This window comes from Poecile atricapillus, chromosome Z (genome assembly GCF_030490865.1).
Source record: "Poecile atricapillus isolate bPoeAtr1 chromosome Z, bPoeAtr1.hap1, whole genome shotgun sequence".
NCBI classification, from domain to species: Eukaryota; Metazoa; Chordata; class Aves; order Passeriformes; family Paridae; genus Poecile; species Poecile atricapillus.
In genome coordinates this window covers 64,795,627-64,823,367 of record NC_081289.1, presented here as the reverse complement: position 1 = coordinate 64,823,367, position 27,741 = coordinate 64,795,627, and the positions used below count along the sequence as shown (strand labels likewise).

General features: G+C 39.1%; 1 protein-coding gene across 2 annotated transcripts in view; it reads right to left on the bottom strand.

Annotated features, from left to right (window-relative positions):
- The window catches only part of LOC131572920 (low-density lipoprotein receptor-related protein 6), a 114,755-nt gene that overhangs the window by 28,272 nt on the left and 58,742 nt on the right, over window positions 1–27,741 (bottom strand). For both annotated transcript variants that reach the window (XM_058826365.1, XM_058826366.1), the window contains exons 4-9: window positions 26,296–26,492; window positions 25,426–25,557; window positions 17,400–17,796; window positions 16,746–16,917; window positions 1,735–1,951; window positions 355–644 (exon numbers count right to left, since the gene is read on the bottom strand). In XM_058826365.1, coding sequence (XP_058682348.1) covers window positions 355–644; window positions 1,735–1,951; window positions 16,746–16,917; window positions 17,400–17,796; window positions 25,426–25,557; window positions 26,296–26,492 — 1,405 coding nt within the window. The remainder of the gene's footprint in view (window positions 1–354; window positions 645–1,734; window positions 1,952–16,745; window positions 16,918–17,399; window positions 17,797–25,425; window positions 25,558–26,295; window positions 26,493–27,741) is intronic.

The window sequence follows — 27,741 nt, the reverse complement described above, 5'->3', positions numbered from 1 at the left end:
TGAACACAACCTGCTAATTATGCCAATTTGTGACAGCACACAGCAGGGAAGTTTTTATTTGTCTTCACTTGTGTCACTTACACAGCCCAAAAGAAGACCATGCTTAGGGAGTTCAGCCAAGTCACCTCTTGCAGACTCATTTCAACTCTGTGTTTTTAGCTACTATGATTCTTCAGTTGCAAAAGTCTGTAAATTATTGTTGGCACAGGTCTCAAGTCAGTTGAAGAAAATGTAATTAAAAACTAAACTCTTTTACATATCCCTTGAATTTTGTAAACCCCGTTAATCAACCTACTCTTAAATATCTCAAGAAGCTTGTAGCAGCTTAATAGCCAACATGGACTAGATCTATACCTTCAGTGAAATGTCAGTCCAGTAAATGCGATTGTCTGTCACATCAAAATCCAGAGCAGAAGCTTCCTTGACTCCAGTGAGTGGAATAGCAACGTTGTTATTGTTGGTTTCTAGAGAGATGCGTCTAATGTCTGCTCTCCTGGAAAAGAGCAGGAAAGCTTCTGGGACGATGCAGGTCTTCATGTCACTGATGAGCTCCAGGCCGATGGGACAGGCGCAGCGAAGGCCTTGTGGTCGGTACAGACACAGGTGGCTGCAGCCGCCGTTGTCTTCTGCACAGGGGTTTGTACCTAAGCAGGCATAAGAGGAAAAGCAGGCATTGCCAACTGACTGCAGGTAAAAGGTGAAGCTAGTCCTCACATGCATCAGCCACATTATGAGTCCTCCAAGCAAACAAGCTTTTTCTCCTTGTATTCTCTGATCAATTTATTTTTCATTCATTCTCTGTAATTCTTTAGACAGACCTTACCCTCCTTGGCTGGATTGTTTTCCTCATGCCAAGAAACAAGTTCAGCATTAGGGAAAGGGATCTGGGCTTCAACAGCTACTGATGATCCAAATTCACAGCACAAGCACTGAATTTATGGTAAGTGTATGTTCTGCTGCCTTTTACAGTATACTGGTCCAGCTACATACCCCCTTGTGTTCCTGCAGATAAAAAACTTGCAGAGCTATTTTCACATCCATTCAATGGTCTCTTCTGTCCAGGATGCAAGCTAAATGAAGGATGCAAGCTCTTTGAAATACTCACTTATGTACCTGTACATGCTGGAAATTAACTAAGAGAGGCTTGGCAGTAAGGAGTTCAATTGACCAAACAGTTGGAAAGAGGGCTGCATTCAAAACACACCTACCTTGGGGCATCAGCCACACAAAGATACATCTCAACTACATTTGACTCATTTCCTGCAGGACAATCCAGACATGACAGCAAGAAGCTGCAAGCCTTATCCACATAGCAGGATACTCAGGTACAGTGATGAGTTCTGTGATACTACAATTACACTGTTACCAGTGCTTGGATAGCCTCGGATAGGCAATTTAAAGCTAGATGCTGCTTTTTTACACCAAAAACACCACAGGCCAGGAAGTACTTCTAGATATTTTTGAAGATAATTTTCTAGTATTAATGTAAAAGCTACTGAACAGCCTAAATCTGGCTCACTCTTAGCTTTCGCATACTAGGAGCATGTGTTCAGCTTGATATTCTTCCAAGCTACAGAACTGAAGCTCCTCACAGAAGACCTAACCCACCCCATCAAGCTGCAGCCTGCAGTTATCATGCTACAGGACTAGATTCTAACCCCTTTCTACTCTGCAGTACAGCCCTACTGACATGTTCTATCTCATTCTCCCTTGCCTGATTAGCAGACCACTCACCAATGATCTGGTGGACGTTGGTGGCTTTCAGGCCCATCAGATCAGGCAGCTGGTCGATGATGATCTCTCTTTCTGCTGTGCACTTGTGCACGCGTTCAATGCTGCGCCTTTGCCAGTCTGTCCAGTAAATGTAGTCTCCCAAAAGAGTGAATCCAAATATATGAGGCAGCTTGTCCTCCACCAGGACTCTCCTACCAGTTCCATCAGCATTCATGACCTATGAATATACACAAACTTTTTAGGTATATAGAATAAACCTGCCACTCTTTGGCAGATTAACAAACTAGCTGCTCCATGCTTAGACTTCAAATTAAAAAATAATCTCCTATCCATTATAATGCTATCAATGTTACACAGCGCCCTAATAAAAAATAGGAGTCTGTTTATTAACAGCCACTTACTCTAAAAGCCTTATTTAGAAGGTTAGTGTCATAATCAGATCGTAATGTGAAATTATGACACAACACTCGGTACCTTTGCTTTAGGAACTATTATTATGTAATAATAGTTACTCCTGTTACAACTCTCATTTCTGACATGAGTTTAGGTTTAATTTTAAAGAGGAGTCACTGTTTTTTACACAAATTAAGACAAATTTATAATGGCCAAGGAGTTCTGGCTCAGCATCTTCTGGTTCACAGTCCCTCCCAAGAGAGCTTTGCCCACATTACAGAGAGCATTAAGAGGAGACCCCGCACAAATACTGGGAGGCAAACAATGAAAAAGATCTAGAGTATATTTATATTCCCCAGTCTGAATAAAGAACCAGTTTTACACTCTTCTAAATTAAGTACAGTAATTTTTTTACTACAAGGAACAGCAGTAGTCTGTAAATAATTGCATGCCTTTGATCAAGACACTTGAATTTACTGTGTCATTTTTTTCTACAGCTAAGAAGGAGTAATACCTAACTTCCTCAGTGAGGCACTGAAAGGATTCATTAAACATATTATAATAAACATGTTCAAGTGATAGAGTGCTTATGAATGCCAAGTATTATTATAAAATACACTATACTGACAGGAGTGAAGAGTCCCATGTTTTAAGAGAAGCTTAAAAATGGTTCAGTGCTGCAATTTTTCAGAAAAAAAGTCCTTCTGAAATATTTCTACTTGTTTCAAGGTCATAGCTTAAGTCTACAGTATGTGTACCACCCTTCCAAAACAGGAAAAAATCTCCAACCAACCTTAATATAAAAACTTTCTGAAACAATGTGATTCACAAAATCCAAGGTAGCATACTAATCCCTGAAACATTAAAGCATCCTTCCCACCACCCAAGCATGTTCTAAAGTAAATGACTGGAAAAGGAGTGATTTATTAAACCACTGTGTTCAAATCTCTCTCACAGAATTAAGATAGCCATAAACAAATCTATATGGCTTCCCATCCTTCCCATGGCTCAAACCCAAAGACTTATGCAATGACAACCTTCAGGATCAACTGGTTTAGTACCTCAGACTAGACTGATGATAGCTGGTGGCCAGAATATCTTCCCAGATCACAAGAAATGTAAAGGCTAGTTTGGAGCAACTCCTACCCAGGCACATATGAGAAGAGAGGAAAGGAATAGAGAAACGGAACTGAAACACACACCTTTCCCAGGACAGAGTATAATGTACACATTAATAAAATATTTATAACTTCCCTTTTAAAAGTGGAAGAAATGCTATAACCTTCACAATAATTCAGTTTCTCCTTAAAACTATACCTAGTCAAACTTCCCAGCATTTGGCACTTACTCTAAGTATATTAAAATGGGAACCAAATCTTTATGTGCACATTTCCTACAGAAAAATCAAAGGGGCTCTGCATATTTGCTGGATTGTACGAATAAGCTCTGTATTTACTTTTGAAGAAAAGTCATAATTACTTTATGGAATTAGCTTACCAAAACCCTTCAGTCCAGCAAAGCATACAGGATGCTTCTACAAATTCACTAATGTACATGTATCTCAAAAATAGATGACTTGTCTGTGGTGACTTGTTTCCCCCTCCCCCTTAAACTACAGAGATAAACCATTTGTTTGGAACTAATTAATACCTGGCAATTAGTGCTCTGAGCAGACCAAGAAGGTACACAGAATGGAAGCATGTTGAAAAGTGAACCAACTAAAACCACACAATAATAAGCAATAAAACATCACCATCACAAAGTAGCATTTTTAGAAATTACATTTTTTGCCTTGTATTTATAAAAGAAAGAAAATTCTCTATTTAAGGGAGTGCTTAACTACTGGCAAATAAAATTAGTTGGAAGATGTGTGGTGTGAGATGAACATTCTTTGGCAAACTTTAAAAGCTGTTCAAATAAGCTTCCCCCTATATTGAAAAGAGTCAGGAAAAAAGAAGGGAGGACTTAAGCATTAAGTATCTGTTTTTCATTAACTTTGGTTTGACACATAAAGGCTATTTTGAAAGGCAGCTTTACATCTCCTAGACAAAACATGCACCTTTCTGAAAGTACTTACATATACCTACCACTCTGTTCCCACTGCAAGTTTACCTGAGTATATCTGTACTATGTTGCCTAATATAAACATCTGCCCACTACTATCATATACATATATATATACACATACACACACACACAGTACCAGCCAGCTACCAAACACACACACACACACACATATATATATATATACACATATTTCCATGGCACTGTGTTGTCTGCACTGACTTTGGCTGCATGTTAGATGGCATCAATAGAATTACTTCCATTGGCTACAGAATCAGTCTGGTGTAAGACAGAAAGGAAGCAGCAAGGGATGTAGGGGTGATATGTACAAGAAAAATAAAGCAAAAAGGAACAGTCACTTATCAACCAGTTTCAAGGGATTTCAGCATCATCATTTCACATACTCAGACAACAACCAAGTCCCAGGGCATATTCCTTTCTAGATTCTTTCCACTTCCCCAGCTCCACATGGATCAGCTCCTCACAGCAAAGCCATCCCCCACAGAATCCCACACACAAGAAACCCACCTTCAGCTGCTACGAGGCAATGTCTCTAGAGGTTTATGCTGCTTTTAACCACAATGTGGTGTGAGTTTCACATTCTGAGGCCATTCTGAATACTGCAAATCACACTTAGAGTATAGGCTACAACAGGAAACAGATGTGGTTTAACCACAAGCACCACCTTTACTGAAAGAGTGAGTAGTTCCATGAAAAAAAAATAATAATTTGAAAGCGCGAAAATTAAATGGCCTCAGAAAAAAATACCAGATATCCTGCCTGGAGAATAAGGGCTTTATTTATCCTGAAACAATAATGAATGCAAACCTACAGCCTCATGAACATAAAGCTTATTCAAAGTAAGTGAATTACTGCTGAAAATATTGTCACATTTTAAAATGCTGTACTTAGTGATCAGAAGGAACAATAATATAACAACTTTGAAGCACTCCTTCTAATTTAAAGTTACAGACTGGAACACACAGTGACATATTGTAAGGGTCTTTCTTGTTATTAGATACCTTGCATTCAATTCACTTCTAAGTACCAGTAATCACTGTGATAAATAGGCTAATGCAGTGAATTTACCTTTCTGATAATCTGGGATTTGAATGTATGGTAGTTTAAACTTGTCACTTGACTGCTTTAAGTCTAGTTTCATCATTAAATTTAACTCATTTATGAAAATCATGTTCAGGTCTGTTTAGAGCTTGTGCTAGCAGAACTGTGCAGACTAGCAGTCCCCTCAGGTCCAGTGCACCAAGGTCAAGGGCAGCAGAGACTGAGCAGATGTGCACTGGTTTATGTGCATAGCACTGAGGAGATGCTCCTCACAGAAAGCGTCTGTTCCTATCAGGCTTTACTGAGATCAATACCAAACTAAGAGCCCAGTCCTACAAGGTGTCAAGACTGAGATGAAGGTGACAGAGTGCAGACCATTACCTTTCATCTTAACTCATAAGCACAGTTGAATTTTCAGTATAGTACCACAAAATCATAGACCAACCCAGGTTGGAAAAATCCCTGAAAGATCATCTGGTCCGTTTTTCTTTTTTTGTGTGGAAAGAAGCCTAGATGAGATTATACAGCATCCTGTCCAGTTACATCTTGAAAACTTCTAGTAAGGGGAGGGACCCCACTACATGCCTCAGTAAAGTATTTCTTTCTTATATTAAGATGAAACCTCTCTCAATGCACTTTGTACCAGTTGCCCCTGTCCTCTCCATGTGGCACCATCCAAGTGCCAGGAAAGCCTCCCTCCTCTCTGAGTACTGAAAAAATGTAAGCCTTCTCTTCTCCATGAGAAAAGTCCAAACCCCTTCTGTCTTTTCTCACAGGGTGGGTTCTCATCATTCCTTTAGGTGATCTCCATTCTACCTGCATCTCTGTTGAATTCTGGGGACCAGAGCTAGACACAGCTGGGTATGGCCTGACAAGCCCTGAATGGGATGGTCTATGTCCCCATGGATGCAGCCCAGGATCCTGTTTGCCTTCACTATACAGCAGCACGCTGGCATCATTTGCCCTCAGTATACCTGCATTGGCTTGTCCCAATCACCTGCTTCCTTTGGTTTGCAGGTCTCCAGGAGAACTCTTTCCAGGGACTGGAATAAGACTAATGGGCCTGCAGCTTCCCAGGTCCTCTTTTGGATATAGTTGTAAATGATCAAGGAGCAAGTTAAATATCTTACATGCTAAGCTCTTTCTCTGACTGCCAGGAGCAGAGGAAGTCAACAATCAATGAAAATTAATAAACAACAACTGTTAACAATTAACAATTAACAAGTACTACCTTCAAAATATATATTACTTATGAGCATGGAATAGACCTCTGTGATGGACTGCAAGTTCCCAGCTACACTACAAGATGTTGCTAGAACATTATTTCTTTCACAGACACGCATTAGTAAAACAAAAATCCAACCCCCTCCTAAAACAAATAACTCTTCCAGTAAAATCCATAAGCTCTTCTAATTTCATACATTTGCATTTAAGCCCTGATTTTTAAAACCAACAGCTTGTTTTTGGACAAATGACAGATACCTTAGCCATTACTGATTCCTGAACTTCAGTATCTTTACCAGCACCAGCTTACTGATCCCCAGAGAGGCCAGAAGACCTTACTTAATATGCAGGACCTCAATTGCTCTGCTCAAGTACTACTGCCATCACTGCCCCAGCTCTACAAAATTTTTGTCAGGCACCACAGCTGGAAAGCATCTTCCCCCACTGAATCACAGGAAGGATGCAATTGTAGCATTCATAGCATTCATCTTTCTTCTGGAAGGATAAGGAATTAGAAAGCCTTCTGACCCTGTGGCAATGCTTTGCATGTCACGTGTCCCACAAGTGCAGAACACACTAGCTTATTGTTTCCTTGGAACATGTTGAAATATACTCTGGATATATATATATGGCTTACCTTACCGTATGCACAAAACCCCATTTCTATGATGAAAATGTCATGAAAAAAGAAAAGGTAAACTCTTCCTGAGCAGATTTTAAATTCTTAACTCATTTCAGTGATAACTTGGGTTTCTCCCAATAGTTTAAAACCAGCAGAAAATCACCAGAAAGCATTACCATCTTCACAATTTCAACATGGTCATGCTAATACACCAAAGGAATAGATACAACTTAAAGCAATGAGGTAAAATGGGGAATTTCTCATGAGTTTGATCATTAACGCTGATCTGCTTAAGATGATTGCAAGGAAGCATTAATGTAGAACACCCTGAAATACTGAATTCAATACAAATATCCCAGACATTCCAACATACCACATTGACCAAGGCTTGCATTATACCTGAAATAATTTAGGAATACTCACACTCAAGGCTTAGTTACTTCAGCCCTGATTATCCAGAGGTAAATACCTACACATGCTGTTTGATGAAACAAATAACTCAGCTCATGGCAATGCTAATCAGGGATATGACTGTTCATTGTCTACTTAAATGTACATGAATCTTACTTTACAAGGAAAGTAAAAACCAACACTACATTCATCAGATTTATTTGGCTAGAGAAAAGAAACTTGGGCAGCATCTCTCTTAAAAATAACTCCAAAAGATAGCTGGAATGTCTTCCAATCATTATATTTGCATTTTTTCCGGACTGTTTTTAAAAACAATGTATTTTCAACTCCTCTAAGCAACATAAAACAGACTGGAATGATTTTTCTATTATGGCTGCAGTAATATCACATAATTAACACATGTATTTGCTACAAAACAGGTGCTCTAAAAGAGAAACAAAAATCTTGTCTAAATTTCCAGTTTTATTAGTCTTCCCTCTAAAAAGTATCTTGATCAACTATATCCTCTTTAAGTGAGCAACTGAAGCTTTCACTTCAGTTTGAAGAAATTATTCTGTTGGTGTCATTTACTTACTGTTAAGAGCATTTCCCCTCAATTCTAAAACATTAAGGAATTAAATGGGAAGTCCTCTTTTCATTGCAGTAAAATCTTTAGGAATCAGCAGAAGGGATCCCTGGAATCCTTTGGATTTGCTTCAGAAACCAAATGCTTCCAGCTAAATCCATTATTTCTTACTGTTAATTGTTTTATAATGGCCATTAACAACTCCTGATTTAAGAGTTCCTCAGCACCCTTAGTTTCCTTTAGAGCTCTAACAATTTTTCCAAAGAATTCAAAATGTATTTTTTCTAAGCATGGATAATATTCCTAAAAGGACTGCCATGAAGATAAAGATGTATAAGCAGTATAGAGATTAACTTCATAAATATCCTTTCCATCAGGCTACACACACTCCTGTAAACTCACTCCTTTCACAACAGGACAATTTTCTTAGCTCACTGATCAATGTCAAAAGCAGAAATGTTTTCTCTGCGATGGAATTTAATTTTGGAAATAAGTGGTTCAATTTTTAATGAAATGGCTCAAGTCAGGTAAAGTGACAAGTAGGCAAGGAAAAGACTTTAGAACCATTGTGACAATCACATGACATCTCCTAGGTAATCTCATGCAACACAAAAAAAACCCCTGCATTTGTAAAGAACAGGCTAAGACAAAAAAAAATAGCTAAATGATAAATGAGAAGAAAGATTTTCACAGGGGAAAAAACAAGAAGCTCCTCTGAAAAGATTCAGTGGTAGAAGAGATGACTAAAAATGCTTTATTATGGAGATGAACTTTGGTATGTAATCCATAGGGTGGAATGGCAGCAGTCAGGGGAGTGTTCTGTTAGCTGGGCATAGGCTGTGGGGGCAACAAAGGAAACTAACTGCATTCCGCAACTTACTATTTAGCAACTAAGACCTGTGGACAGCTACACACAACACTTTGCAGAATGCAAACCAGACTAGCCAAGACCAACCTGAAACCTCACAGTGGGTTTAGGGGAACAGTTTTACAAGATTAAGCTCAGCATAACAATTCCTGATGCTCTTGCATATGGGCAAAAGCCTCTGTGCTCTTCTTTCCCAAGGTTCTTTCTTTCAAAGCCTTGCCCCAGAAACTTACTTTTCATTTGTTCTCCACCTAACCTGATGTTTTCCAGACTCCTTCATAAGTGACTATAATTGATTTTTTTTTTTAATAGAGGGGAAAAATGTGGAAAGTTTTCTACTGTCTTATCAAGTCAAGTGGTTCAGGGAATACAGGAAATACTGCAGTGAGAGACTCAGTCAGTTATGAGATACTTTTCACCTTGGTGGCAGTAAGCTTTCAAATTGATTCAATTGCTCCTGTTCACTAAATCACTTCAATTCCAAGGGTCCTGCATGTCCAAGAGCTTGGTTTTCCACCTTTTTCCACAGATTCTTTGCCACACTACAAGATCATCCATGGTATCAGAAAAGATATTCAGGTTAAGACTACAAAATTTCACAGCAAAGTAAGACATCTGTGTGAAGAAAACAAAATCATTATTGAGAACAACTGGAGGACAGGTGAATACTTCCAAAGAAACTCCAAAGATCAGTACAAGGTTTTGTACAGTAATGCAACTCAGCTTGTGAAAAGGGGAAAAAAACAAAGCCAGAATTTTGAAGAGTAAGGGATAATAGTGGACTGACAAACAGTACCCAGCTGAATCAGAAACACAGACAGCAGCTCAGTATCTCTCAGTATCTCTTCACATTGCTCCCCAGCTTGTCATGAAATAGTTTAAGTATGTCAGACTCAGGTGAGCTGATGGTTCTGGCTGTGTCTGCTTGAGGGATTTCAGTGTTTTCCCTTAGGTAACCGATACTGGCTGCTAGTAGAGGCTTGTTGCTTTCCAGGTGAGACACCTGCATCAACCAAAATACAATTTCCTAACTCCAGTGTGAAAGATCTGGGAAGCATGTAAGACATATGAATATAGATCCAACAGTTATACTCCAATCGGCTGCATGCTGGGCCATGGGGACCATGAGGCTTTCAGAGCCATCAGCAACAAACCAGGACTGCTCATCTTTTAGCAAAGGTTGTAAGAAACATCTCTGAATTCCCAATGTGAGCAGTCCTCACAATATTCTGCCCAAATGTGTCTCAAGTGTGGGTACTTGCCTCTGACACAGCCATTCCAGGCTCTCCTTAGAGGCAACAGAAAAAAAGGGGTGCTTTTAGAGTAGGACTTGACTCATCTAATCTATTCTAAACATTTACAGTGTGGAAGTGCTGATTTACAACATTTTTAAAAAGGCAATATAAGGGAACTTAAATGAGCTGAATATATCTACATCTCATGAGACAAAACCTGCTACAGATTTCAGGATGAATTGCAAATCTGTGACACAAGAACCATTTGAAAACTGAATGCCAAAGTCTTCTCCACTTAATTTTTAGAAAAATACCATGTTTGTTACTCAGATTGGAGAGTCAGGTTACTCTTGGGCAGGAGTTCCGGCTCCATCCCCCCAAAATCTTGCCTTGGTAGCCTCTTTGCTAGGAACCTCTCCCTGTGCACGAAGCATAACAGCCTATGGACAGCAGATGCCTCAGGACTTCTTGAAGAATTCTTCAGCATAAGTGGCTTGTAATGTAAGGTCTCAATCATCATACTTTTCATATCTGAATTTTGTTTAGGTAGTCTCAATTTATCAAAAGTAATAAAAAGTTAACTTCTAATATTCTTGATTTGAAACTAGCATGGATATTTTAAATGTTTCTTCTTTTTTATTTTTTCATTAAAACACCTGAGGTTTGACTAGATGATCTCTAGGGATCCCTTCCAACCTTTATAGCTCTATGATTCTGTGAAAAGGTGTATCTCTAAGTGACAATTCTGTAGCCCCATGTTCAAAAGCCGAAGAAAAGAAAAAAAAAAGATTTTTTTTTAAGGTTTTTTTTTTTTTAAATAGTAACAAGCTTACAATACCAGTAGGTCCTGACTCAGCATCGGAGTTTATGACAAGGGACCTTTCAAGTCCTTGTATCCAGCTCTTTGACAGCCAAAAGACCTTACTGATATGTTGTCTGTGGCTGTTTTTTAATATAGTTTTACTATCTTGGTCAGCATCACAAAATTTAATTCAAATAAAAATTATGCTAAGTATTAACTAATACTTTTTTTTTTTAAAAATCTTTACTACTAATTTCAAAAATCTATACTTTTTCTTAATACAAGCTTAGCAGATGCTAAGAAATAGCTGGAAATACCCTGACAAAGTAAGTCTTGAATTTCTGAAACTGTGATGGAGTAGAGGGATCTGTCCCTACCTTCTACAGCACATGTTTTTTGTTGAATGAAATTCCCAAGTGCCACAACTATCCAAAACAAAAGTAAACAGCAAAGTAACTTCAGGTATTTGTTTCAAATATCTTACTTCTCATACCTCATGCAAAAGTTTAATGCAAGTAGACAAAAGAAGCTGTGTTCAAGAGCTAGGAATACAATGGATTCTGCTTCTCAATTTTGAAACCAGTGTTTCAAGTAGGCTGGATGGGGTAGGATCAGTAATCAGGCTTGCAAATCACAGCATTTCACAGTACAAAGACTAATGTATGAAGCAAAAATTCTCAGTCAGAAAATAAATGGTGTCTACATAGAAAACAGAATTTCTTTATTAGGGCGGCAGTAAAGTTGAGGGAGTTGTCATCCGAGGAAAATACAGCCCTGCAATTTCAAGATTAGAATGTGAATTAGAGCATTCTCTAGATGCCAGACTATTAACTCCTAGGTCAAAGACAAAAATGTCCTCTCTGTTCAAGATTTCTGAGCTCTAAAAAGTCTTAGCATTATCTGCTTTCTGTTGTCCAGCAAGGCTGAATTCTGAACACTTGTATGTACTTAAGCTGAAAAACAGCAGGATGTAATACTTTCCATCTTAATCATGAGGATTAGACACAGTAATGCCAGGCACAGCTAATAGATTTGGGAATGCACAAACATTTCAAGTTAGAGCTGCACTCAAAAATCACTAGATAATGGTTGGATCTGAGCAGGAGGCAGATCCTTTCTTTACACTCACCACTAGAAGGTGTTAGTGGGTGTCATCTCTGGCTCTGAGAATGGAGACTAGGAGAGGATGAATAAAGAAAAATGAAGCAGAGATTGAAAAACTATGAGAAATCCGCCATATCATCATGACTTCCCCTTAACACACACAGCCACACACGCATGCAACCATTCATAATTGCTTTATCGATACTAGCTTTGCTGACCACTTAAAAATCCAACCTATGCCTTAAAACAGGTAGCATACGTGCCAAGAACACAAATATTCACTAGAGCAGGAAAACAGAAGACCAATTCAACAGAGCAGATCATACATTTTTAACCTCATAGCACGGCAGGAAAATGCTTTAAACCTGTAGCAAGTCAATGAGAAATCTTCCCCACTGGTAAGCACAATAGCAGCCATCCATTTCAATAGAAGTTTATCAGCAGTGAAACCTGACCGAGATAAATGACAAAGCTGTTGAGCCACAGCCTGCTTCTGCCTGCTGCAGGCTGCCAGATAAAAAGGGAACAAAAGCTCCCTGCTGTACCCCCTACCAGTCTCCATTAACCCCTGCTGATGCTTTATTATCGTCTGGGGGCTCCAGAACAGCATAGCATGAATCAGTGGGTAAAAAATAAATAATAAAAGCTCATATGTAGCACAAACAAACCAGAAACATGGCTTGTAAGAATGACATTCAGTTTGGCAGCACTGCAATTAAATAACAGTTCTGAGGAATCCCACATGCAGAGGCGAAAAAACTGATAAAAGCACAAAGTATGTAAAATCATGTACGAGAAACTTCTTAAAGGCAATAGAGGCAAGTACACAAATGTATTTCTCCTGCTTTTACCCTGCTTTTCAACTATATACAAACATAAGAAGCAAAGCAGGGACCAGGCATTTATTCTGATGCCTTCATGTCCAGTTCCAAGTTTCATCTTTGGATCCTTCACAAATGCCTTTCTTTGTTGCACTTATGCCAGTGTCCTTTCTTCAAATATAAGTTTAAAACATTTGCTGAAGGCCAAAGCATCTTCTATTACACAGATATAAAAAATAGATGGTGAGGGCATGAAAAGTGCAGCAGATCTCCTCAAGATTCCTGGTTGCCATTGGAGAGTAGACAGTATGAGCAAACTTGAAACACTAGTAATATTTTAGCTATCACAGATTAAGATAGGGATCTACATTTAGCCAAGGCTACCTGGTTATTTAACACCAGAGGCTCTACCAGTTGAGCTGGCCCTGCCCAATCACAACCTCCAACTGCTGCAGAAGGGGATCAAGTCCTTGTGGTGCCTATGAGGAAAGTGTTCTGGAAGACAGCTTGGATTAGTTCTGCCTCAAGCAAAGGCAAACCTATCAGTGGGATTGTTTTTGCTCAAGGGCTGGGGTGCACTTGGTGGGTGATGCAAAGGGATGGGGAAACACAATAGGTGCCTCAGGGGGATTTGTTTTTTGGGTGAAAACAGTGTGTGATGTTGAGCTGTAGAATACTTGTTGCTGAATGACACTGCCACTGCATGCCATAATTCCCATGGGCAATGAGAATGGACTGCTCCAGATACACCAGTCATGAGCTCCTGATGTAATTTGCAACCAGCCAACATCATACCAGTCCTCCTGCCCTGGAAGACACTTGGGACAGAGAGAACCCACAACCATGAACTAAATTAACTCAACAGACATCTTGAGCCATCAGTGGCCATTGACTACAGGAATGAGAGCTCTACTTGTATGTGTGTGTGTGAGTATTTATGTGTGTGTGTGTACTGTTGGAAGGAGTAGGACCTGGCATAATGTACATGGTTAAAAAAAGGGTAGGAAGTATCTTGGTTCTGGCCAGAACAGGATTAATTTTTGCAGTAGTCAGGAGGGGGCATGGCCAGGACCTAGAAGTTATTCTGTACCACCTCAAGTCATTGCTGGGAGTGGGGGAAGGGACTCTCTTCCAGGGAGAAGGAGGTCCTCCCAACTGAGGAAATATGGCAGAGGGAGAGGGAGCCATCCAGTATTGTCTATTGTCAGGGATATTCTGAGTGAATAATTTCTTTCTCTCGTTATTATTGTGCTGTTACTGATAGTTTTCTTCCCATCACTGTTTTCAGTAAATTATTCTTATTTCAACCAATGATCTTTGTCTTTTGGGCCTCCAATTCTCCTCTCCATCCTCTTGGGGGAAGTGAGAGGTGTGTGGTTTGAAGAGTTCTTGGCAGGAGCACTAAATTGGGGAGCATCATTCCTTAATCATGACAGGTGTAGATGGAAAAAATCCACTTTAGATTGAACCATTCTCCTGGATGGACACCCCCACTTCATCCTATAGGGCCCTTCCATGCTTTACTAATTGCAGAAGCCACACTAAACATGTGTGGTGATCACTACTAGGGTCACCGATTTTGAACCCGTTTGCCCCTCTGAAGTGCAGTTAGCAAGCAGCAACATGGTATCTAAGGAAGAACATGACAGAATGGCCTCAACACAGGAGAAAAGAGACTCTATGGGTTCTATCCAAAGGTCTACCCATCCCAGTATCCTTTCTCAGAGAGTAATCAACACTTACACTCGCAGAACTGCATAACAAAGGAAATGCTTACAGAAACTTTTCAAGAAGACTCCTTCCTTCTACAGCAATTTACAGTTCAGGGACTTGTAGTTCAGAGGCAATTCTATTTGCCATTAAACTGCAGTGGAATTCCCTTCCACAAACTTACTCAGTCTTCCTAGTAACACATGTAAGCTTTTAACATCTACAACCATTTCCATGACATCTGCTTTTATTTGTTCTGCACCCACCACCTCACATTAGTTACAAGGACCAACATCTTCTGTCAAAAAAAGTGTCTCTGTGGGAAGTGTTGGTCACCTTACACAAGATTTTATAGATCTATGTCACATATGCCTAAATGAACACCTTCAGGAATCAAAAAATACAAAGTCACATTCTCAAACAAAACTAAAATCCAAAAGCACAAAAGAAAAACAGTGGGAGAACTTCTCTGTTGCTTTAAAGGTTTTAGCCATACTGTTTCAAGATTTACTGCATGTTGATAAGAGTCAACAAATGTTAACTTTATAAAGTGTAGCAGCAGTAATATCATAACTCTAACACTTGGAGACTGATAAGAAAAAATAACTAGTAATTCTGAAATCTTAAAGTGATAAATCTTTTCTGATGCCCTGCATAGATGTTACATGACAACCTGGAACAAACTCATTTTGCTGGCTTACACTGATTTAAGAACAAGGAAATGGAAATTGTCCCAAAAACCTTGCCGAATCAGGTATCTTCTGTCCTGCCACAGACACTGTAATGTTGGCATAAACATTCTGTGATGTGTTCTAGCCAGTTTGACAGAATTGCAGCAGTGAGCTCATGCCTGATCTAGATGAAAATTTCTGCCACAAACTGATCCAGCACTGAATAGAATCATTATTAATGAATAAGGAATCTCAGTGTTCTGGCAAACATGAGGGTGAAGAATGCCTAACTTTCCTTTCGCAAAATACATTCAAGGCTGAGACAGTCTCAGGGCTGAAGTGCTCAATCTGTTATAAATATACCTCTATGCATCACTACTTTCTCCTCTTTTCTAAGAGCTGGTGTTAATAGTAGGTGAATTACAGAATATAAATCTTGTTTTCAGGACAAAGAAAACTCTGCTCCCTGAGGTTCTCTCAAGGAGTGCTTCAAAACAACTCACCTTGCAGGACTGGAGTTACTTTGGCTCTAAAGGAGAACAAACAATTATGCGACCTTCCAGCACATGACTATGACTTCACCTTGACTTATTTATAGTTATAAATAAGTAAAAATAACTTTGTAAGTCTAGAATAAGATTGTGCCTAATATGATAAGTGCTAAAAGTTATCTGCAGTGGCTAGGAATCAACAAGGAAAGCTGAAATTCATTAAAGGTGATAAATCTACCAGGATATAGCAAAGGCAGACCTGTGCACCAGGTATCAGTCAAGTCTTCTAATTCCAACAAAAGCTTTTGACAGCAAACTGATCAAATGCTAAACGATACTATTTTCTCAAAAACTGACAGATAATAAATGTCAAATTTGTTTCATAACTGTTACACAACAAAAGAAACGCAAGACTTACAATGTGGGAGAGAAGAAGAAGTGCCCTTTTTTAAAATTAAGTTTCAACTGGACATGTCAGAAAAAAAGGAAAATCTATACACTTGCTAAAACTCTAATAAAAGAAGAGAGATGCTAAGTATTAAGGATTTTTGGAAGTACAAATAATTTTATGTGAAGTAAGATTTATTTCTTTAAAATATGTTTTACTAGGCTCTAAACTGAGCAGTGCAAAGAGTGAAAGATAATTTTTTTTAAAATGACATTCATTAATCCCAGTAAAAAGCTTTTTCCCCTGATGACCTAAGAATTGACTTATTTAACAAGTCCTTATCACAGATTGTTACAAAGACAGCTCTACTACATGGATATAATTTCTATTTTACACAAAAAATGAGGGAAGAATAGCAAGTAACTTGCCCAAAGGCTAAGAAGAACAGAGTTGTTTCTTAAAGCACAACTCAACCACCATCCCATCATCTTTTCTGTCTGTATCAGAATATGAACACTTAGAAAAGCAAAACTACATTCTATAACTTCATGGAATAAAACATGCAGGTACAATTACAAACCTCTATTTTGTCTGTTTTTGCATCTCCCCAGTATATTTTGCTTTCTGCATAATCCAGTGCCAACCCATTTGGCCAGCCAAGCGAGGTGTTCACAAGCACAATTCTGTCTGAGCCATCCAGTGCTGCCCTCTCAATCTTTGGGATTTCTCCCCAGTCAGTCCAGTACATATACCTGCAAAGCAAACAAAACCTTATTAATCCAGACCTCCAATATTCTTATATCTTTTTGGACTACTCTTCCCAAAACCACACAGCATGCAGAAAGTCACATTTCTAAACCAAAAATATTTCCTTACATAGGTAAGGATGCCTAAAGCATTCAGAAAGAATTGGCATGTAAACACACAAAATTACTGTTTCGGTCTGCTCAGCAAGACAATATAACCAGTGCTATTAGCTAGAATAAACAAGCTGATTCACGCAGTCCACAAAAATATTTTTAAAAATAATAAAACATAGACACATAAGGTGACTACCCAGGTGGTAAAAACAGCAGTGGTGCTTGTGCCTTGGAGCTTTAACTGCCAGAGAATCCCAGTATTTTCATTTGGAAAGCTCAGAAGTTTATCACTGCATCCCATTATCTACACAGAAGCAGACAGAGGTATCTTCTTTGCATGACTAGTATTTAAAAAAATGCCAACAGCTCCTCACCCAACCATGGGATCCAGCACAATAGCTCTTGGTTCTTCCAGGTCTTCTGATATCAAGATTTTCCTCATGGTCCCATTAAGCCTCGTGACTTCGATGCGGTCTGTGCCGGTGTCCGTCCAGTACAGGTTCCGGGCCACCCAGTCAACAGCGATGCCATCGGGATGTGCAATCTGAGCAGTGACCACAAATTGGCTGCCTGAGCCATCGAGGAAGGAGCGGCGGATGGCCCTCACTTCATCATCTGTCCAGTAGATGTATCCTTCCAGTGGATCAAAGTCAATGGCGATGGCGTGGCGGATGTCCTCCAGTGGCAGCACAATGTCCGTGAAGTCAGGGGTGTCCAAGGAAATGCGCCTCAGGTCCGTCCGGCGGGCCAGGAGCAGCAGGGCAGTGGCACCTGCAGGAACAGGACAAACACAAATGCCTTGCAAACACTGTGCAAGAAGCCTGGAAACAGAGAATCTGAGTCTGTCCTTTTTCAACAACATGGTCTAGCTACCTTGATTTCACAGGACCTAACAAAACTGCTGTGTACCAACAGAGAATTCCACCCCAAGGCTTCAGATGTGAAACTGGTTGCAATGTCTCTGCTTATTCTTTTGCAGAACTAGTCAGATGTACTTACAGAGAAAATTCAGTGGTCATTTCCTTTCCCAGAATGTATCATGTTGCACATATTCTCTATCCATATCATTCCCTCCAAATTATTGAAACAGATATGCAGCAACTATGCTGCTATTTGATGCAAATCAACAAGATGGTCTGCAACCTCTTAGATGAGAAACCAATTATTTAGGTAATTTACTGACTGTTGCTGCCATTGGTGAGAGGACAACCATGACAAACAAGCTGTATGTTTCAATAATGCCTGATACATGGAAAAAATGTAACACAGAACCCTAGGAGTAAGCTTCTTTTGAGAAACTCTTATTGGAGGAGTCAGATTTGGGAACAGACCACTGTGCAATGACCATACAGAGCAGTAGGGCTGTCACCTTCTCCCATATTTGTTAACAAACTTATTGAATACATGAAGATAAATAACAGTGTCTTATAAAGTAACTTTGAGCCAAAGCACACAAAAGTCTTGCTGCTTTTGGGTCAAAAGTCAGAACCACAATAAATAACTAAGATCAGCTTGCATGGAAGAAGTTGTTTTCACACAGGCATCACAGCATGTTTAATGGTAGCATCAATGACAGTTGCACTTATTGTCTAATCTAATTCATTTTCATTTAATTTTCTATTCTATGTCACCAGTTTTCAAGGTAATGAAGGATAAACAACCACCACACCCCATTCTAATTAAACGGGCTTATCAGTTTGGAGTCTTAGGGAGATAAGAGCAGCTCAGGCCTGAGGGAAGCCTGAGCTAAGGTGAAAAATGCATGCATAATTGCAGGGAAAGTGTGGTGCAATGGCTCTCCTCAAAGAGTGAGAGGACAGGCTTTGGCAGGGGCTGATGGGGGATGAGTGGGAGAGTGGGGGAGGGTTAGGAAAAAAAATGCATGAACACGCAGTGAAAATGAGCAATCGCCAATCCACATTGTGTCCATGTCTCGATTTTGATGTGTAACAACTATAAGAGCTAGAAGACTGAAAGAGTTGCAACTGAAGTTAAGTTGGTGATGAAAGAAGAATTTTGTTGTCTGATGCCAAATTTGTTTTTTAAAAAAGGACAGTAATTGATGTCGGTGCTAGCTGAAACCTCACTGCATGCCAAAGCTTGAAAAGATGCCAAAGCAGCCATTGCTTCATTTACAGCAAGTTTAATGTGTCAAAATCCTCTAAGACACTTTCACAGGGCTGCAAGAAACAGCACCTTTCAACAACTGAAGCTGAGGATATTATTACAAGTGTTTCTGATTGGTAGTCCAGAAAGGACTAAGATCAGCTTTGGGATCCTCTGCCCTAAACCACCTTGTACTCAGAAATACATGCACACACTACTCAACTGATCTTCTACTGAGTAACTCTTATGCATTAATTAATCAGGAGGAGGGAACCTGCAATTACATGCCTATGTATCCTTCAAAATACTGTAAAGCTGTGATATAGCCAGTGGAAAAAAAGCCTGTTAGAAACGTTTTTTAAAAATTACAGAAGCAGTTAATCTTAACACAGCAGTCTCTGTGTACATCTGTATTTGTTGCTACTAAGTAAAACAAAAAATTCAGCATCAAGATTCACACAGACAGATGCATTATGTTCATAGAAAGTCTTAGTACATAACTAGTCCCTACAATTTAGGTTCAAGGAAGAAACCCCTTCTACATTTTCTTAGCAACTTCACAGTCATTTATCCAACCTGTCTTTTAAATATATTAAAAACCCCAAACAATGATACCTTTTTTTGCATTAACAAGTAAGCCAAAGGTTGAGCAAATGTCCTAACCTCTGAGTTCAAAACATATATATTGTCTATCATATATAGAAAAAGTGTAAGGCATTATTTAAAAATAATTTGTGTGTTCTGGCTGAAGTTGACAGTCATTTCAAAGAACCAGGGCCAGATCTGCAGAAAGACTCAGTTCAGTATAACCATGCCTTTGCTGGAACTCACCCTTAAAATTGACCAATTGACCCTCCCATTCTTCCCAAAGAGGACCCATTTCAACAGCTTCAGTATCCTGCTTTCAGCCTGAAACACGGTTGTTTAGTCAAACAACCCACTGTGTTTAAGCTTTAATTCAGTATTGGGAAATGACTGGCTTTCAGCTAACTCGTGTTGTACTCTGGAACCCCGAGCTAAGAATTTCATGGTCTTTATCTGGGGGCTTGGCCAACATTCCAATCCCTCCATCAAACACCAGCCTTCAGCCCTCCAAACAGGCAATAAAAAGTTTAAAGCTTACTTCAGAGCTATTACCCAAACATTTGCAAACCAACACCTCAGCTACTTAGTTAGATCAGCAGCCATTCCTCTCGGGAAAAAGAAACCAAGCAGCTGAGAAGCACCACACCCCCAGGCAGGCTGAAGGAAAGATCACTCTAAATACCTTCAGGCTTGTCCTGACAATAGCAGAAATAACAAATGCAAGAGCTGGGCGTATTTTATAGACTGATCCCATTACCGCCTTGAGAACAGTCAGGGAAAAGAACCCCAGGTGGTCTCAAAAGTGTGGCAAACACCAGCTGTGTGAAGTTTACCTGGCTAGGCACTGATAACCACTCAGAAGATTCTTAAGGTACTCAAGGGTGCCAGGACATGACAAAATCAATTTTGTTCACTTCTGCTCCAAAGACCAGTTATGAAGCCAAAGCTAAGATGACAGCAGGATCTCCAAACCTCTTGCCTTGCCTCTCTAAGAAAAATGAAGCCTCTAATGATGAGCATGAGGGAGAGAATATCACAAGTACAGAATCTCATTTCAAAAAATGGAAAAGACAATGCAGGCTGCATACAAACACAACTTTATTTTTGGCTTTTTAAAAACTTTTATCAGCACTTATTAGGAGAACTGGAACAAGTCACAAACATATAAAACACCTCAAACCTCAGCTGGCTTAGATGCTTTCAAAAGGCACATGGAGGCTGCAGGGAACTCTGACCTTGCACGCATATGCAGACCTGAGGCGGTTTTTCTTCTGCTTCCAAACCAATCAATTTGTGGACTAAGTTCAAGATTCTTTTTAGAAGTGCCTCAAGTCACAGGATATTCAAGACAGTTAACAATTATTTGAAAGCCAAGTCCCCTCACTTGTCTAAATATGGACATATAAGCCTTACTCCAGACTCTTAGTTTTGAGAGATTTAGCCTACTTTTATTAAGCACTTTGAAAGCTGGGATTACAAGCTCACAGACGGTGCATTACATTAGTACTGGAACTAATACTTGCCTCAAAAATTCACTATTAAAATTCTAAATAATTTAAATCTGTGTGCTAGCTGAAGTCAAGAGAAGGAGGAGAAAAGGAGAAGCAGAGCAAGCATGAAGATACATGCAACAGCACAGCTTTAAGTCCAATGCCCTTCTAACCTTTACAATTAATTACATCTTCTCAATGATATACAGGCCTCAGTCATTTGTAAGTTATTGAACTTTAAAACCATCAGTGGTTGCTGAGCTACACAGACACACGGCTCAGGAATGCATGCAAAAGAAATACTAGACCTAAGACATGTATAATGCATTTCCTGTATCTGAGAAATCACAATTATTAATACATCCCAAATAGAATTACTTCACATTTGACCAAAACATTTAATTCCTAAACATTTTTTTCCCCGGTTTTAAAGTCACTATTGTGAAAGAGTCCCTGATACGACAATACAAACAAGAGTTTTTCACGTAAGCTCAACCTTAGAACTACAAGGGCAAAAGAACATGCACCTGAAATTAATCATATATTTCTTCTTTCCTTTAAAAGAAATTAAAGAATGAAGGTGTGAAACTAACATCCTGATCTGTGCCATCAAGTTGGGATCCTGGCTATTCCTGACGAAGGAAATTAGGCAGTGGACAGCCCTAAATTGCAAAAGGAAGTGCAAAATTCTGGTTCCTGCTTCCCCTACCAGGGAAATAGGATATGAGTATCCACAGGCAAAATAAAGAGTTTTTTCCTGGAAAAGAACAGGCTGGCCAAAGCAAGGCTAAAATCAAAGTGTAAAGCACTGCTTTTTCTTTATGAGGCAACTTGCACCTCCTCGCTCAGCTGAAGTCACCACTGGTTTTCTCAGTTTAAACCACATTTCACTATTGGTGGGAACAGCTGCAGGACACAAGTAAAACTCCTTACAGGCAAAGACAGAAGCTGAGCATATGGACAGAGAGATCTTCAAGGACTAGTAAGAATGTAACTCCAATGACAAACTCACTTATATAAGAAAATTCAGGTTTGTCTTACAACTATTGAAAGGTCATTTAGATGTAGCACTGCCAAACTCAACAGCAGCACACACAATACTCAAAAAGAGAAGTTCCAGTATGTTGTGCAGAAGAACAATACATTACCAAGAATATGACACAAGGTGGTAAAAGCTCTCTGGCAGAAGACCTGGGTCCTGCCTGGGTACTGAGAAAGGACTTTCTGCTTCACATGTTACTGATAGAGGAATATCTGGCCATTAAATAATTTACTTTGCCTCTCTTTTGCTTGAGGGTCAGGGATTTACAAACTTTCACCCAGGCAATGTAGGAGCTAAAACCTTGCTACAAGACCACATCTCAGTATACTTCACTGCTTAGATTTGTATTATCAGGTATTAGAAAAATAGATAGTTTTATTCTAAGGTATTACCCCTTCCTGAAACACTGCGGAGAAATCTTTCAAAATTGGAACGTGTATGTGTTGTTGTATTCACAGATCTTACAAGAAATAGTAAAACTCCTCTAAGGTATGATTAAAAAACCCTACAAAAATGGAGAAACGAGCACTGGGAGAAAAGAGGAGGAAAAGATTTCCTATAAACCAAGATTATTCAAAAATGCTTGGTTGTCATGGAAACCGCTCAGGGAGGGTCAGCCAGCCTCACCTTTGGCTGCCAGGATCATCTGTCAATGCCAAAGCACTGCAAACACCACAAACACAACAATCAAAATTTACCGATCAAAATCTTTCCAGCACAGGCCAGTATTCTCCACAGCACAGCATGAAATGAAGCTCTCTTCTCAAAGAGACTCATTTCACCATTAAACAATTCGATTAAGGAACCAGTCTGATTTTAATCCACTGCTAGAAGACAAAACCATCTTAAAGAAGAGAAACTTGGCCTAATTTTTCAATTTTCTTCACTTCTCAGTAACCAGTCTCCCACAGTCATGTACACATTCTAATTGCAAACGGAGATTTAATCAGCACTGCAGCATTACAGCTGTTTACTGAAACTATCCAAGGTAAAAATGTTCAGTTCTCAGGGTTCAGCTCTACTTTCACAGCAGATACAGAGAACAGGCAAGGAAAAGGGGAAAAAAACAACCCAAGAAACCAGAATCAATCCCTGCACACCTGAAAATGAGAAAACATTTACTTGCCAGGGGTCCTTGAGGAGCCTAAGAACGGAAGTCCCCACACAGACAAGTCCAGATTTACATCTTGAACTCTGGTCTAAGGCTACTCTGGCTCTATTCAAATACCATGCTTTCTTCCCTCCACCAAGTCAGCAATTGCAGCCTTTGCTACTACAGGAAGAAATTCCAGTGAATCTGTGCCTTGAAGAGCTCTGGAAAGTTGTGGGTCACTTGCAAAAGCCCTAAGCCTTCTTAGAGATCTGCGCCTCCTTTCAGGGAGAGAGGAGTGGGGGGATAAAAAAAAGAAAAAAAAAAAAAAATCACTATTTTGAGGCATGCTCAGCTCTAAATGCTGAACTTCCTGCATGACTATGTCAGAAATCAGCCTTGCACAGGATCAAAGCTGCATAAAACCAATGGACCTGATGAATAACTGGAGTAGGTTGTTTCATCTGGGTTATGTGCTGTCTCCTCTCTAAGACCTAAATAAAGTTAAATAAACAGTCTCAGTATTCTCCCCTCTTCCCACTCTTTTGTTCCTGAAAAGGCAGAGGCAGAATGTTCCCAAAAGATACAGAAGCAGAATGGTGGTTTAAAATGCAACATGATATTGACAATCAGAAGAGAAATGTTCCTGTATAAAATTTTTTGTATACAACTGGACAACATACTGTAGCAACTTCGTTAACAATATTTCTAATACAGTGGGGGCTTATATTCTATAAATCAAGTTATGTTACAGATGACTGGGAACATAAAATTTAGCTTCTCATGTTCAGAGAGTGGGAGAAAGAGCAACAGTTAAAAGTTCTGAGACATAAGAAATAGCTAAAAAAAGTGAACTGATGATTCTGAACATCTCTCCATGAGAAGTTTTGGGGTGGATTTTTAATACCATTCCTCTACTTACCCAGAGTAATTTACTTTGATACACTGGAGTTTATTTATCTGTGCATATCAAGTATTTTTGAAAAAGCACATGGATTTGTGTCACTTTCTGACTACATAAAACCAACACAGAGCAATATTATTAAAGCTTTTCCTTACACCAAGAGAAATGGAAGAAAAACATCTTGTTTGTGTATTGGGAAATTCTTATAAACAATCCTGCCAGGCTAAATTGGGAGCTGTTTTTCAAATAAAAGCAGCAATTTATTTTAACAAGGTACACAGAGACATACAAAAATAATCAGCAGAGAGCATGAAATAGCATGAAATTAAAGAAAACTCTGAACATAGCTGACAAGCCTGGAATAATTTTTAAAATATAAAACTCCAATTAAAAAAATATTTCCATATACATTTTATTTCGCTTATTTACACTAAGCTCTGCTGTATCATTTCTTCCTCTATTTACTTCTGTCCTAAAGAGATGATCTGCATAAAAGATTATTATTTATGATCCAGCTAATTATCACCCAGTGTTAATTTTGAGCCTGTTAGTGTACTACAGCAACCACAGCACAACATCACAAGACATACACTTACAAAATATAACAATTTAAAATCATATACATTAGCCCACAATAAGAAACTAGAAGTAGTTTTGGGTCAGTGCTTGAAGCTCTAAGTCTTGATCATGTCTTGAGTTTTAGGGCTTTCAGCACCTCTAAAAACATGGCATTATTTTCAGAGAGAGATGTCAGGTGTATGTGTATAGAAAATGGACTTCAAAAAAAAATTAAAGAAGGGGTTGTTGTACAATCTTATTAGCCAAATACTTCATGATCAATAATCAAGAAACATTTTAGAGACAACAGAGGAGGTAGGTATCTTTTCCTCTAAGAAAAGAGAACAGAGCCCCCCAAAACTTGCAGGGAGTTAATGACAGAGACAGATCTGCAACTTAAATTTTGTAACTAGAGGGAAACTGCCCCTTGGTCACGAGACTGTTTCCTTTTTAAAATGTAGAGGACATTTTCCAATCACTTTTATGTGTACTGCAAAAGCATAAATAGTTTCAGAATTTGCCACCATTAATGTGAATCATTCATATAGTGCAGCTAGAAGAATCCCTTTCCCTCCAAAAGCTACTTCTTGTTAAATCTAAAGGATTTTTTAGAAACAAAGCCTACCATCTTTGCAGGTCTTTCCATTCTCAAGAAGTTTCACACCAGTGGGACATGCACACTGATAAGAGGGCTTGGTAGGAGACATCAAACACAAGTGGGAGCAGCCACCATTATTAATTCCACATGGGTTTGTAGCTGTTAAACATAAATCACACAGATTAATGCTTCTGATAACGAATGACCTCATATCATGTGTTAAGACACATACGGCATTTGAGAGCTAGAATCAGTGGCAGCAACACAGATTAAAGGAGGAAATGATAAACACAGAACAAGTAAAAATTACTTCCAAGTGTTGAGTAGTGGGGTATTTATGGTACCAAAATGCATGGATGTTGAAGGTTTCCCTTCTTGGGAAAGTAACACTTAGCTCTAAACAAGAACTTTGTTTCAGCTCTGCTCTTCTCATTTTTACAAACTCTTCAGCATCCTGGTGCTGAATGTATATATAAAAACAAAATGCAAACACAGTAAATTAACACAATGGTTAAGACAGTGGTTACTACACAGAGCTAGTCCTGCTTAATATCATCTGCCAAATTAACACTACTTTCCACTCAGGAACTACCACTTTGAAAAATAAAAATACTGTGTTGCCTGAAGTTATGGTACAGGAAACAGAAAAATACGACAACAGCATAAATGTGTCAGGCAGAAAAAAAGTAAGAGATGGGGGATTTCTTGCACTTAAAAATCCCTGCAAAAAAATATGGAGAATATCTGGTTTCCCTCTGGGTCTTTTGCTATTCTCTGCACTGGAAAAATTGCATCATGACGTTGGTGAAGCCACCCAGCACCACAGAGAAAGACTAATTAGGATTTTTGCAAATCAGTTCCAGCTTGCAATTAAAAAAAGACAGGAAGACAGCTTACCATTTGGCTGCCTCTTCTGGCTGAAGGCATGGATATCCATGGGAGAGAATATGTTGGAATGTATTTCACGCAGGTCCTCCCCGGAGTACTTGCTGCAGGCCAAGATCGAATGTGTGTTCCAGTCAGTCCAGTACAACGTGTCCCCAAACAGTGTCAAAGCAAAGGGATGTGGAAGGGAGCCTTTAACCACTGCTTGCCTAATAGAGCACAGGGAGAAAATGAATGCTCAAACAGAATTCATGAGACACTTTTGCCTGAACACAGCTTCTGTGAAAAGACATTTGGGTACTGTTGTATTCATTTATTTTTGGGAAACAAATATACTGTCCCCACTTTGGGGAATGATATGAGGGAACAACACAGGAATACTATTTTCAGGCTGCCTACTGATGCTGAGATGCCCAAGAGATGCTAACTGAAATCCTTACTTAGATCTGTTGGTACTTATCTCTTGAGCAGTGTATACCTGTAAGGCTCTCTGCCACCACATGAAGCGGGGTAATACCAGTTGATTTTATACAAGTCTGACTGCTACCTGCTGATACACCATGTTCACCAAGTCCAGCCTCAACAGATTTCAGACTGAGATAAACTGGTCAACTGGCTGTCCATCCATCCAGGTTTGCTTTTTTGAACCATCAAAATAAAGTAGTTTTTCATTACAAAGAAATCCTTAAAGTTACTTTCATTTTTATGATAATTATTAAGCTATTGCTTTTATTATAAGCAATGCTATTAAACAGAGTTCTAGTGATTTTCTTCCATGGTAATGGTATAATGTCTGAGCAAACTGGGTCACTGCTTCTCTCCAGGTTCACAAACAAAATTAGAGTATACCCATATATTTTATGTACATATACAAAGACATGCTCATTAGCCATCACAAAAATGCAGCACAAACATTACTGAAGACAGTTTTTCCAGGTTCCTGTGATGTAGAAACTAATTATCTGTACCTAAGATCCTCAGAACTGGAATTAAGTAGCTCAATTCTTATTTTTATTTTATTCAGAATCACAGAATGATTTAAGCTGGAGAGGACTACAGAGGCCATCTGGACCAACAACCTGCTCAAAGCAAAGCAGGACCACAGACTACCATTTGCATGAATGCATCTTTCCATCTCTGTTCTTCTTAATGGCCTAAATGAAGTGTGTTCCCACCTAGGCATGATCCTTCTGAATACTGGGGATCACCATCCCTTTCCTGAACTGGAAGAATATGGGATTGACACACAGCCCTGCTACTCCTTCAGAGTAAGGCCCACTATGAACACCAGCCTCCCAATTTTCTTCTTGCGGGGAAGACAGTAATTATCCATACATTTACTGAGAAAATACCCCCACAGTACAGGCATCACTTTCAGAAATAAATCTAACTGAACTGGTTTAACAGACTACAAAAATACTCTTCTTTTCCATTTTCCAAATATTTGCTTTTAAAATA